This window comes from Chelmon rostratus, chromosome 6, assembly GCF_017976325.1.
Source record: "Chelmon rostratus isolate fCheRos1 chromosome 6, fCheRos1.pri, whole genome shotgun sequence".
Taxonomy (NCBI): domain Eukaryota; kingdom Metazoa; phylum Chordata; class Actinopteri; order Chaetodontiformes; family Chaetodontidae; genus Chelmon; species Chelmon rostratus.
This window is the reverse complement of record NC_055663.1, coordinates 8181466-8194216: the sequence shown is the minus strand read 5'-3', so window position 1 is coordinate 8194216 and position 12751 is coordinate 8181466. Positions and strand designations below refer to the sequence as shown.

At 42.3% G+C, this 12751-nt stretch overlaps 1 protein-coding gene across 1 annotated transcript; it reads right to left on the bottom strand.

Annotated features, from left to right (window-relative positions):
- Positions 1–4613: 4613 nt before the first annotated feature.
- foxl1 (forkhead box L1) lies at positions 4614–6652 on the bottom strand. Its single transcript, XM_041939447.1, has one exon. It carries the CDS (start codon positions 6531–6533, stop codon positions 5358–5360), a length of 1176 nt encoding a protein of 391 aa, XP_041795381.1. The 5' UTR covers positions 6534–6652; the 3' UTR covers positions 4614–5357.
- Between the last annotated feature and the right edge of the window lie 6099 nt (positions 6653–12751).

The following is a 12751-nucleotide window of genomic DNA, read 5'->3' as shown; positions in this document are numbered from 1 at the left end:
TTAACGAGGAGGCTGCATTTTTCATCAGTGGTAGAGGACGTTATCAGATTTTTGACGGAAGTACTAATACCACACTGTGAAAATACTCCACTGCAAGTCAAAGTCCTGCATTCAAAACCTTACTTAGGTCAAAGTGTGTGTGTATTATCAGCAAAATGTACTTAAAGTATGAAAAGTAAAAGTAAAATACTTCCTGTCAGTGTTTTACTATCAAATCTGATGTTATTGGATCAATATTACTGCTCCATTCGTATGTATGTATGTTGCATTTTACTGCTGTTGGGCTCATTTTAACCTCAATATGTGCTGTTGGCTAGTTTAATCTACACCAATGCATCATATTCAATAAGATCATCACATGTCATCACATCAAAAGTCAGCTTTTCATGAACCCAGCTTCGTGGCAACACATGTTCCAACTCATCCAAGAAGAAGGAGAATTTTCTCAACACAAAACCCAACGCTTAATCCATCAACACATTTGGGGTTACGTGGTTTTTGCAGACAGGAAGGGTATGAAAAATTGAACTCTTGAAAGCAACTAGCAACTACTGTTTTGAGCTAAATGCTAACGTCAGCATGCTAAAATTCTCACGCTGACAACGCCAACATGCTGATGTTAAGCAACTGCGATGTTTGCCATGTTAGCATGTTAGCATGCTAACACTGGATAGTTAGCACTTAACGCAAAGTGCAGCTGAGGCTGCTTGAATTAACAACATCAGCTTTTCAGGTGCCTGGTGAGTAACCCACAATATTGGGCAGATAGAAATTTTGACCACATGATGGCGCTAGAAGGAAAAAGTCAGGGGATCGCCAAAGTCATTACAATCCATCCCAAGGCAACCACGAGTGTGTGAACCAAATGTCACAGCAGCTAATCCAATAGTTGTTGAGGCATTTGACTCAAAACTGCAAACGTCAACCTCATGGCTGAGCGGAAGAGTCAGGCTATCACCAGGATTTATCATCTGGACACCATGAATCTCTGGACCAAATTAAATTTGCATGCAAGCAGTTGTTGAGATATTTCAGTCCGGACCAAAGTGGTTGAGCAACTGACTGACACACCAACACTGCCGTCACTGACACCACCCAGCCTGCACGTCCAGAACGTGAGGAAACAGGACTGCGGTAAACTCATGCAGGGATTTTATTTCATTCATCTGTGTTAGCATTTTCAAATCACAAGGTTTTGATCAGCGGACGAAGTTTGTTAGTTTTAATACTATAATCATAATAAACTTAGTTTGAAATGATGTAAGTATACATTTAGACTATTCTGTCTATTTTTATATTCTAACTCGTTTTGTAGGAGTTTTGTGGGAAAATAGAGTTGAGTTGGTAATAAAGTGATTCCTGTTACACCCTTATTGCCCTCTTCTTTTAATCAAATTGTGGAAATGTGCCCCAAACAAACAATTTTGCAATAAACAAATATCAACCGATAGCTTTGTTTTAACACTGTTTGACAGAGGTGCTGAACTTTTCCGCGCCCTGCATCAGTTTACCCTGAACTTACCCCGGCCGGTCTGAGGGCTAAATTTAGTTTGAAGTAATAATCCACAGCATTTTCATATAAATACTTGTCCATTTTGCTGCTCGCTATGACTGATTACTACAACAGAGCAGTAATTCGGCCTGATGAAAGCTCTTACGTTTGATGCTCTCAACACACACACTGTCCGGTGGGTCTTTTCCTCTGTCAAACAGGAAATGATGCGTTTTCTGTTTCTGGTTTGTTTGGATTCGGTAGAAGACCTGGGTTTGAGCAGAGGTGGCTGAGGGGAGGAAGGAGGACGAGTGCGAAAGCTCATTTTTACCCTCATTTTACCCCTTTCTAATAAGACGCAGTTTCTAAAAGGTTTCTCAGTTGTAACTCTGACAAGACAGTCACTTTACATTAACACACGCCTGCTGAACATGTACACCACAGCAGCCTCTCCTGTTGTGCCTAATTAGCAAACAGCTAACCAACCTGTTGGAGCTCTTCACAGATGACTTTCTGCTGATTATAGAGTGCAGAGTTTCGTACTTTTGCGTGTTTCCACACAGTGACTGAGGCAACACGCAGGCGAGTAACGGATTTCCCTTTAGACCCTCAGCTTGTGTTAAATATTTTGCAAGCTGTGCTTTCTGTGTGATGGTTGTGTGGAAAACAGAAAGATTGAAGAAGAAGTTGTGATTGCTGCTCAAATCGTGGAGGAAAAGTGCAAATGGTTTAATACAGTTTTCAAAGTCATTCACATATAAGATAGTAGCTCAAGGTCACCTTACTCTGTGTGACTTATGTTTGCTTCATCCTGCTATCACATACCTCGTGCAATATTACATTTTCATTCTCTTTAAGTACTCAGCCTATGCTTTTTTCTTCTTCTTCTGTGATGCATGTTTATTACTGTGCAATAGAGCAAACACTGTACTTAATTTATCAATTTTATAGTTATTTGTATAATATATATATATTTAGATGTGTGTGTTATATGTATTTAACACCCAAATTTCCCCAGCAGGGGATTAATAAAGTTTTATCTTATTTTCCACACTTTATCCTACTACTTACTACAGTTGTGGTGTTGCCACATCTGACATCTGATCAGTTAGGTGCAGCAGTCCTGAATTAAGTGCTTAAAAGCTCCTGTGGCAGCATCAGAAGAGAGGGGCTCCTGGTGGTCTTCACTCTATGAAATGCCATGGATTTGGGTGTTTTTCTGTGGCTGGTTTGGGTCAGTGGTGGAGCGTTGTTCGTCCCACAGGGCTGCTGAAAGGCAGGCCGTGACAGCATTTAAACACGGGGACCAGCCTGCTTTCAATTCAAAGCACTTCCTTCTTTTGGAAGTTGAAAAACGAAAACAAAGAGGAAGTGTGCATAAATTAGTATAAAATAAAGAGCTTGGACATTTGCATCTAAATATCTAAACAGACCTTAAGACTGTTGGATAACTAAAGCAAATACATTCAGGACATAAAAACAGCTGAAATAAAAGTCACTGGGATTGCAGGATGCCGGAAAACAAACAGACTCTGATGATGATAAGCTACGTTCGGAAGAAAGAGGAGTGCTGCTGAGTTGGTCTGATTAATAAACTCATCCTAACGTCCTAACGTTCAGACGTGTGTCCCACCTCAACCAGCAGGCCGCGTGCCTGGAGGAGAGGCACCAAAGATCCCATCTACGTCCCCGCTGGAGAGTTCAGACTGGTGCAAATGCTCGATGTATGTTAAAGATGTCTGACCACAACCCGCCAGCACAGTTTGTTTTCTTAAATAACAAATACAACGAGAGAGCATTTCGCTTTTGTCCGAGCTGCTTTCTCATGAGGATCTTTTACTGTTCAAACACTCACAGAGGCCCTGACTGTCATTTATTAACCCCTTCAGACTTTGGAGATCGCTGGAGGATGAAGAGCCAGCGGAAACAATCACAGTGGTTCATGTGTTAGGAAGAAGCGCACCCAAATTACCACGGTGACGAAGTGCCAAGCGTTCAGCTAAACCGATACTTCTCACTTCTCTGCTTTCCTGTTCGCCCTCGCCTCCATTCTTTCCCTTCTGAGGTTTTCATCATGTTTTATTTACACGTCTGACCAAAAGAATCCTATACACAGGAAATGCTTGTGATTGTGAGTTCCTCTCCTCAAATGTGGGGAAGTTTATTTATTTCAACAAACATTCCTGATTTGCACAGCGTTGGCCTCGCACAGTCGAGCTTTTTCAGACGACTGCCTGTCCAAGCTGCAGGCCTATATTTAGACATGGCTGCTCTCTGTTTGTAATGATGCTGTCAGCAGAGCTCTTTGATTTCCTGCAGGTGTCATTCTGCAGCAAGCTGGAGCTCAGAGAAGCTCATTTAGGACTTTCAAAGCCATAAGACTTTACTTGATATCTGTGTAGGATTGATTCAGACTGCGGTGTTTTATGACCCGTGTTTTCTCTCTTGACCTTGGCAACCTTGGAGTCTGATGATCAGTATCTTTATCTCTCCAGTTTGCTCATTAATGAAAATAAAAGTAATGAGAGTGGAGCTAACTTCATCTGCTGAGGAAGACCATGAGGTGTGTTGGACACTTGTAAAAGCTAATAAGGGGACCTTGAGTTAAGATGCCTTTGTTGTTAAATTCACTGACTGTACTTGGATGAAGTCAAATCTGTCGACCCGTGCTCTTATTTCAAAGAATGCTGATCCGGGGTCAGTGCTGCCTCTATTAAAATGATTTGCTTTTTCTGTTTAGTCCCCCTCAGATATGACGTGTATGATGCCGTTTGATTGGTCACATGTTTATTATTAAATTGACTGATAGTAAACCGGTTGTTCATGGTCATTTCCAAACCTCATCATTAATATCTTCACACAAAAATGTGTGAATCATTTTTATCAAGATTGGCATTTTCATCATTATAAGTATCACCACAAACAGCACCAATAGAGCTATGAGGATTTTGCTCATTTTCAGAGGCTTTTCCATCACTGATTAATTAATTGTATTCAATTTTTGTCCCAAAATTAGCTATCAATCGTTTCCAGAACTATTAGAAAGAACTGAACATTGTTACCAGTGTAGCTCAATAATGAAGAAACCAAGACACTGAAAACTGTGAGTTGAGGCCTGGAAATGAATATCAGAAGCTTTATATTTCAGAGCTGAAGAGAAAACACACAAGTGTACATGTTATCAGTCTCTTTTTTCTTAATAAAAAACAACTTTTCATAACTTCAGGTGTCATTCAAACAGCCCCCTGTCCTCCAACGGCATCCCACTTCCGACTCACAATGTCAAATGAATCATGCCGTCATTTTATTATCAAACTAAACTTTATTTTGCGCGTGAAATTCAGAGCAGAGCGGAATGTAAAACAGCATTTGTATACATTACTGAGTACTAAACTTTTATTCTCATATTGTACAGTATCTCCAGAGCTGTGGACACTGAGGCCCAGCCATTATGTTCAAGATTCTTCTTTGAGTCAAGCGAACAAATTTACTCTCAGGATTTTCATCAACACGAATGAAGAGAGAAATGCTGTATATATGTTAGGTGACAATGACGACTCCGTATTTTCACCGCTCTGTTGTGTGAAGCATTAAATTGCGCACCCATATCATGGAGGAGCAACAGTTCGGGAATCAGTGAAAATAGCCACAAACCTGCCGACTGTGCATGCGTAAAAATGAATCTAAAAGCCTTCCTGCTGCTCTTTGTGGCTGTCTGAACATCACTGTACACGATGAAGATGGCAGAGATCCGGAAAAGAGCAGAACAGTAAGCTGTCCCATTGAAACGCATCATGCAAAGCTAGTTACAGACTTTACACTTTCACGAGTCCATGCGTAAAATACATGAAGGTTTAAAATGTACTCATTTAAAATGCAACACTTTGTCTGGGTAGGTGAGTGACATGTAGGAGCAGAAGGGGAATCCCATCTGGTACAACTGATGCGGTCGTCCGCCCAGGACCACGGACGGACTGAAAGCTGGACTCTGCCGCTCTGCGCATGTCCCCGTTGACAAACCGAGGATGCTGCCGCGCATTTCGTCCTCGCTTTTCGATAAGATGCTCTCGATGCTAAACCCCTTCAATTTATCGCCGCTCGCAACGTTTCCTTTCGGCCTGTCCTGCGCAAGTGCAGCCAAGTTTGTGTTTCCTGCGCAGCTGACGGCGCAGAGCGGACCTCTCTCTCTGTCTCTTCCGCTGAACGCTGACCTTCTGTCCTCTGGCTCCCGGCGGAGGGACGCGCCGAGGAGATGCGCACCGTCCACCCACAACGGAGCGTGTCTCGGAGCCGGACATGGTTCAGTCTGCGGGACGTCAAGCCTCCTCCCGGTGGGCGCAGGGGTGTCCTGGTTGGACACTTTAAGTCTCTGTGTGAGGGGATTTTGCGGCTGTTCAGCGTGGTTAAACTCGACAAGAACAGCTTTGGTGTCTGGCTGTGTCTCCATCCTCTCCGTGTCCTGCCTCGGTGGTACCTCTGCCGCCCTCGAGCCAGCCTGATGTTTCAGAGAGGATTGAGGGTCCCTGAATGGCACCGGGCCCTTGGTGCGCTTGTGTCCTGTGGCTTTGGAGTCCACAGCCTCCTGCTGGCTCCTCGCCTTCCTCTTCCTCCGGCGGTAGTTGCCGTTCTCAAACATATCCAGGCACTTGGTGTCCAGCGTCCAGTAGCTGCCTTTGCCGGGCCGGCCCTTTTCTCTGGGCACCTTGATGAAGCAGTCATTCAGGGAGAGGTTGTGGCGGATGGAGTTCTGCCAGCCCTGCTTGTTGTCGTGATAAAAGGGGAAGCGGTCCATGATGAACTGGTAGATGCCGCTGAGCGTTGCGCGCTGCTCCGGTGCGCTCTTGATGGCCATGGCGATGAGCGCGATGTAGCTGTAAGGCGGCTTCTGCGGAGGCTCCTGCCGGGCCGGCACGAAGCTCAAGCCAGCCGGCACCACCCCCCCGCTGTCCCCTCCGTACAAATAGATCAGCGGGGGACCGGGGAGGCTCAGGGCTGAGGATGGCACTCCGAGCGACGACAGGCGGCCGTGGTAGAGAGTCATGACGCCGAAGTGTGTCCCGGGGAAAGTTGAGCCTGCTCCCGGAGCTCCTCTCCTCCACTGACTGACTCCCCAGCCTCATGAGGGCCCCAGCAAATGTTAATAATTGTTGTACGTTTGCTGTGTTATGTTGACTTTGCACTGGGAAATAAATTGTCCATCATAAACAGTCGGTGGTGTTCTCAGCCCACCCACATTAATTAAAATTTCATTGCGCCGAAACTCCCTCATGTCCCCCCCCTCCGTCCAACAACCAATGAGGTGCCGGGTTATTCCCTCATCTGTTTATAGAATTAGTCGCTTGATAAGTCTGCCCACCCAGGTTGAATCAAGCTGTGTTTATTTGGAAAAATTTCCGGGCACCCAATACATAAACGCACTGATGTGCTGTTTGAAATATCACGTCCACCCCTGACGCTGAGAGTTGCTCACACAGAGAGAACAAGCAAACACTGCCGGGTCCTTTCTGGGGGTTGCTGTGGGTTCGCTCAAATGAACACAAAGTGTATAAAAGGGAAAATAACTGAAACAGTTTGTTTGAGCTCTTGTCAGGACCTCTCCTTGCCTCCAGTCCAACGGTATGGACGCATGAGGGGCTGTTTCTGTGTAGGAGCCGATTGTACAGCAAACACCACACCGCGTTTACCCAAAGAATATCTGAGGACACTGATGGATGACTGACAAGATATTAAAACGATAATCACAATAACACGAGTACAGCTACTACATCACACATCCATAGCTATGAAAGCATTATTATCAATATCATTATTTGTTTATACATCTCTGTTTTTGTTCATGTTTAATTCATTCAGTGATTTATGTTCTACTTTTATTTTATATATCTTCCTCGTCTCAGTATTAAAAATTTTACACTCAGTCAAAATTAGACTGTCAGTCGAATTAGATTATCAGGTAATTGTAGATTGTAAAATCTCCACATTCCCAGCAAACAGGCCTGAGGACATGGCCTCATACAGACATGTACAAAAATAAATAGAAAATAAATAAGGTAAGTTATTCCATAACATGATACATGACACCTTACCGACCAATCTTTCCATTCTTTTAAGTTTATATTTAGAGCATCCTCCATCCAGCTTTCTTTATTTGTGATCATTTGCATCTCAGTGTACTTTGTCTTTACTGTTTTGTGTGTACATGTATTTATATTTTATTTGTAAAGGGACCGTGTGAGATATTGAACAAACTTGACCATTTGTTGTATTGTCCAAGAGTTAGCTCAAAGCTGCTTTTTACCTGTAGCCCCAGGACAAGGTCACACTTTTAACACACAGTGACGGAACAGCAGGAAACAAGCAGGCAGTGACACAGCATCACACACACACCATGTCAGCAACAAGTGCATGCTGGACGAATTAAAAGCAAGAATATTATATGAAACAAAACAACATGTGGAGTCAAAGGTTACAGAGCTGAGCAGCTTTTAGCAGACTTTTTACTTTCATGCTTTATCTTAAAGTCAATGCTCACGATGTGTATATTCTATTTATTGGAGGTTAGTTATCTCCATACTGGTGGTTCCCAGCTGAAAGCAAAACAAGTTCTGCTACACACTATTATATGTTATGCTCTTTTACTCTATGCTTTATTATCATTTTTTATGACTTTACTCAAATCTTCGTGTTTCTCTCGTGAATTACTGTGAAACATAAAAAAAAGTGCATAAAAATAGCAAAACCCCAGTTTAGCTAAAGTTGATCACAACTGGTTGACGTATGTGATGAGCAGTCACAAGCGGGCATCAGTTACCCCTGAGTCATTCTGAGCGATCTCTCCTTCTGGGTTTTTTTTAGTTGAGGACAATCGTACCAACTTTCCTGTGCTTGTTGTTGCGTCATCCATAGTCCGTCATGTCCAGATCAACAGGTGCGGCACTTCCTGCCACCTGGGCGCTCTCCTTAAGGACATTGACGCCCCCCTACGTCAGCCTCCGTCTGTCTTGACTGCTGTGGTGCATGTGGGCAGTAGCAACCTTAAGATGCAGCAGTCAGAGGAAGTTGGAGAGCATATTGTCTGCCTCGTGGACAGACATTTTGAACACTAGCAAAGAGCACAGAATTTAAGTAAAATTTAAAGGGAATGAAATTTAGCTGACTAAGGCAAATGTTCATCTGGGTTAAGGGCCACTGCAGTACCAGAAACATCCACCTTCTACAACAGAGTGGATCTCATGATCGCCTCCATCCAAATCACGCAGGATCTTTTATATTTGAACACTGAACTCATTACATTCCTGCAAAGCATTCACAGCATGAAGGTCAGTAAGTTGATATCTTAAGTACTTTTATCACAGCTTGCCCCATCATGAAAATCCCTCACCTGCATGCATAATTAACAACAGACATAACTGTGGTATAATATCATCCAGATTAGTCAGCCATCATGGTGCTCACTCTGAGAATCTGGTCTGGAAACGGGTGAGAATAAGAATGCTGAGGAGAGCCTGCTGGGGGGCTGAGCCTGAGACCAAGCTGCTGCTTCACCTCGAAATCCTCAAAAATCACTCAAGAGCTGTAACAAAGAAATGAATCAGACAGTCCTACATTTGTCAGATGATACATGATAAAAAAGGCAATGCCCAGTTTCTATTGTCCATCCAACACAACAACAAACTGCTAAACCCAACAAGTTAAACCCAACAAGATCAATACCTGCTGAGCTACTCTCACCAGTCAAAAGTTAGGAATTTGTCCCCTTCTTCAAAGAAAAAATCTCTGATATTACATAAAAACTTAACAATGTCACACACCAATGGCCTGTTTCTCCCCCTACGTCATCATACCACCGTGGGCAGAATGCATAACTTTCTACCTACTCTCTCTAATGATCGAGAAGAGACGATTCAGCTGCTGAACTCCTCCACCTGTACCCTGTTCCCGCAATTTTTTCCAGTCATAAACTCCCCTGTCGATCACATGATGTACTGGATATTGTAAACAGTTCTTTACAATCAGGAGCCTTCCTCTCTCCCCCAAAGCATGTTGTTATTACACCAAAACTGAAAAAGAACAACTTGGACCCATCTGTGATAAGCAACTACAGACCAACCTCAAATATCCGTTTTCTCAGTAAAATATTTGAAAAGGTCGTCTATCAACAGCTGCATAGTTACGTATCACTCCACAGTCTGCATGATGTGCATCAACAGTGATCAGATCCACAGTGCTTCAAACAAACCCCCCAAGTTAGTATTACTACACCCGACTCAAGCCTTTGACACCATCAACCACCACATTTTACTCAGTGGACATTAGACATTTGTTGACATTAACATTTGCTGTAGGGGTCCCACAAGGCTCAGTTCAAGTCCCCTTGCTGTTCAATCTATATGTACTGCCACTTGGTACTATCATACAGAAACACATGTATATGCTGATGATACACAGCTGTATGTGTCACTTTCTCATGATAACCTCAACTCTACAAATGACCTTGTCAACTGTATCAGTGACATGAGACACTGGACGACCCAAAACTTTCTGCACTTAAACAGTGACATGACTGAGATCCTTGTGTAGGTACTGAAGGTTCTTCATTATTTTTTGTTCAGTTCTATCGTGATTGGAGAAGCCTATAATATGATATTTGAACCTACACCAGAGATTGCACAGGTGGGTTCCAGAGCTGATACGAGTGGCTGATATACAGGAAGTAGTGTACAACAATTTCTGATCCTCATTATTGGCTTCATTCATTCATCAAGCAAAATGGCGAACATGAGTTAGTGCCTGGCCCAGATCTGAAATGTGACAATGAAGTTGCGCTCACTTGATTAAGCACAACTTTACGTAGGCATATTCACCACGTGAAGACAGGATACACTAATACAATGATTACCACTAATAGAAGACAGGTCCATAAGATTGCACAACAATGCTGCAGCCAGTTGATTATTAACTTTAGCAGTGCAAATATTCAGTTAATAATATTACTAAAAAAAACAGCTGACACATGGTCACCTCTGGGGTTCCGGGGCCTCTGGGGCAGTTGCCCACTCTGTCAAAAGGGTAATCTATCCTTGTTGTACAAGATAAAATGAAAATCTTTTGGTTTTTACACTTTTTGCCAGACAAAACAAGCAATTTGAATACAGACTAACTACATGTGGACAATGAAAATATTTATTTGCAGCCCATCTGTTCACTATCAGTTATCAGGGGGAGTTTGGGGCCTGGATGGTCACCTGAATCAACATATTTTACTGTACATGCTCCAAATAAATTCCTGACCGTTCTTGCTTGATTTTTGCTCTCCATTATAATAACAAAATTACAGTTACGTATACATGGATTTTCTATATTAATGACACTGTGAAAGAGCCATATGTGCCTGATGGTGACTCTGCTCATTGGATGAAGCTGCACGTTTTAGATATTGACTGTGTTTGTATCAACAGAATGAAACGTTGGGTTTTAATTGTCCTTTGAGACGCAGCACACAGCCACTTAGGACTGTATTGCCTTACAAGGACAACATGGACAGTGCATTATTTGTAGATGTGAGCATGATGCTTTATATTATGTATTTTCCTGTTTATAGGTCAAAGGAGGATTATAACAACTTTACAAGTGCGCACAGCTGGCTCCTGCTTACATTAGGGGTTTGGAGCTTTCATTGGATAAACTCAGAAGTTGCTCTTTTCTCTGTTTCTCTCCGAGCAGACGGTGATTCATTAGCAAATAAAACTAAACTAACATGCAAGTATTAGACGTGTACAAGCCACGGCAAGTAGGATTTGACATTTTCAAAGGGCATCTGCTGGAAAGTTCTTTCCGTCCGCACCGCAGAAGACACGTTTTAGAATTTATATTAAAGCAAAAGCATTTATCTATCAGCCAGTGCACTGGACATTAGTCTATGATGTGAGCAGTTGGAGTTTTTAAGAGGGCTTCTAAGCACTTTTCCCAGTGTTAATACTATAGTCTCTAAGATGTATAAACTAAGCAAAAAATTGCAATTGTGTCCAACATGCAAGAGCATGAATTCACTGAACCCCATTCTGTAGAAACATCCCTGGATTTGATCAAATACATAACATAAACATAACAAAATGTCCTTCTGTACATCATGGTTAACATTACATGATCATGTGTGAGAAATAATTTCACAAAATTTGCAAAACTCTCAGTTTAGAAGTAATGTTTTAAATAAGTCATTAGCAGATTACCCAGTTTTTCATTTGAAGATAGATGGCACCGCTTACTGTACCATCTACAGATGTACTTCTTTTTATAACCAGGAAATGTCAACAAAGGCCCACATTTAACTTTGGCTTTACTGTTTCTTTTTTCCCACAAAAGAGAATGACCTGTGAGGCAGAGAGTTCCTATCAATCTTCCTAAACTGACTTCAGCAAATAGCAAAGAGACAAGCAAAAGAGCTTAAGGGTCTCTTTCCTTCTTTGTCTTTTCTACGTGTGGAAAGATTTACCCTAAAAGATGTGACTTGCTGATCTTCAGCATATCACACAAGACTGTTTGAAGTTACCCTAAAGGTTCCCTCCAGACATATCTAAGACCTAAAAACAAATAACTATCTAGTTAAAATTCTTAAAATGCCATCTGCTGCAGGGGGAAAGCTTCTCATTGCTCACCTTAAGTTGAATATGATGCTGTGATGTGACAAGTGGAAACCTCCAGCACACACGCACACACACACACACACACACACACACACACACTGACACAGGACTGAGTAGCCATATCGGAGACATCTTGTTTCCAGCAGTGACAATTTTGGAATTTTCAATGAAAGTGTATTAGATGTAATTTACAAAACTGGGCACATACATCGTTCTGCACAACGAAGCTCAAGACATTTGTGACCAGAGGAGGATGTTTTCCTGCCTGAAAAAATCCTGACAGGCTGGAGATAAATGTACTCATTCATCGTGGTAAAAAATGGTGAAATTTAATGTAAAACTACCAAAAAAAAAAACAAAAAAAAGGCTGACTTGCTAAATTACAACAGCTCAGACTCACTACCTTCCACTACCACACCTAGAGCGGAGGCAGAGCCAGGGACACCAAGTCCCTGGCATGATGTAAGTTAGGGCAATGTATGGGGAAAAAAGTGTTTAAAAAAAAAAAAACAAAACAACTGCAGGTTGCTCTTTAAGGATATCTGTCATATGCCCCCGTTGCTCTAGCATGCACACACAGGCTGAATTAGTTGTCTGTACTATATTAATGTTGTAA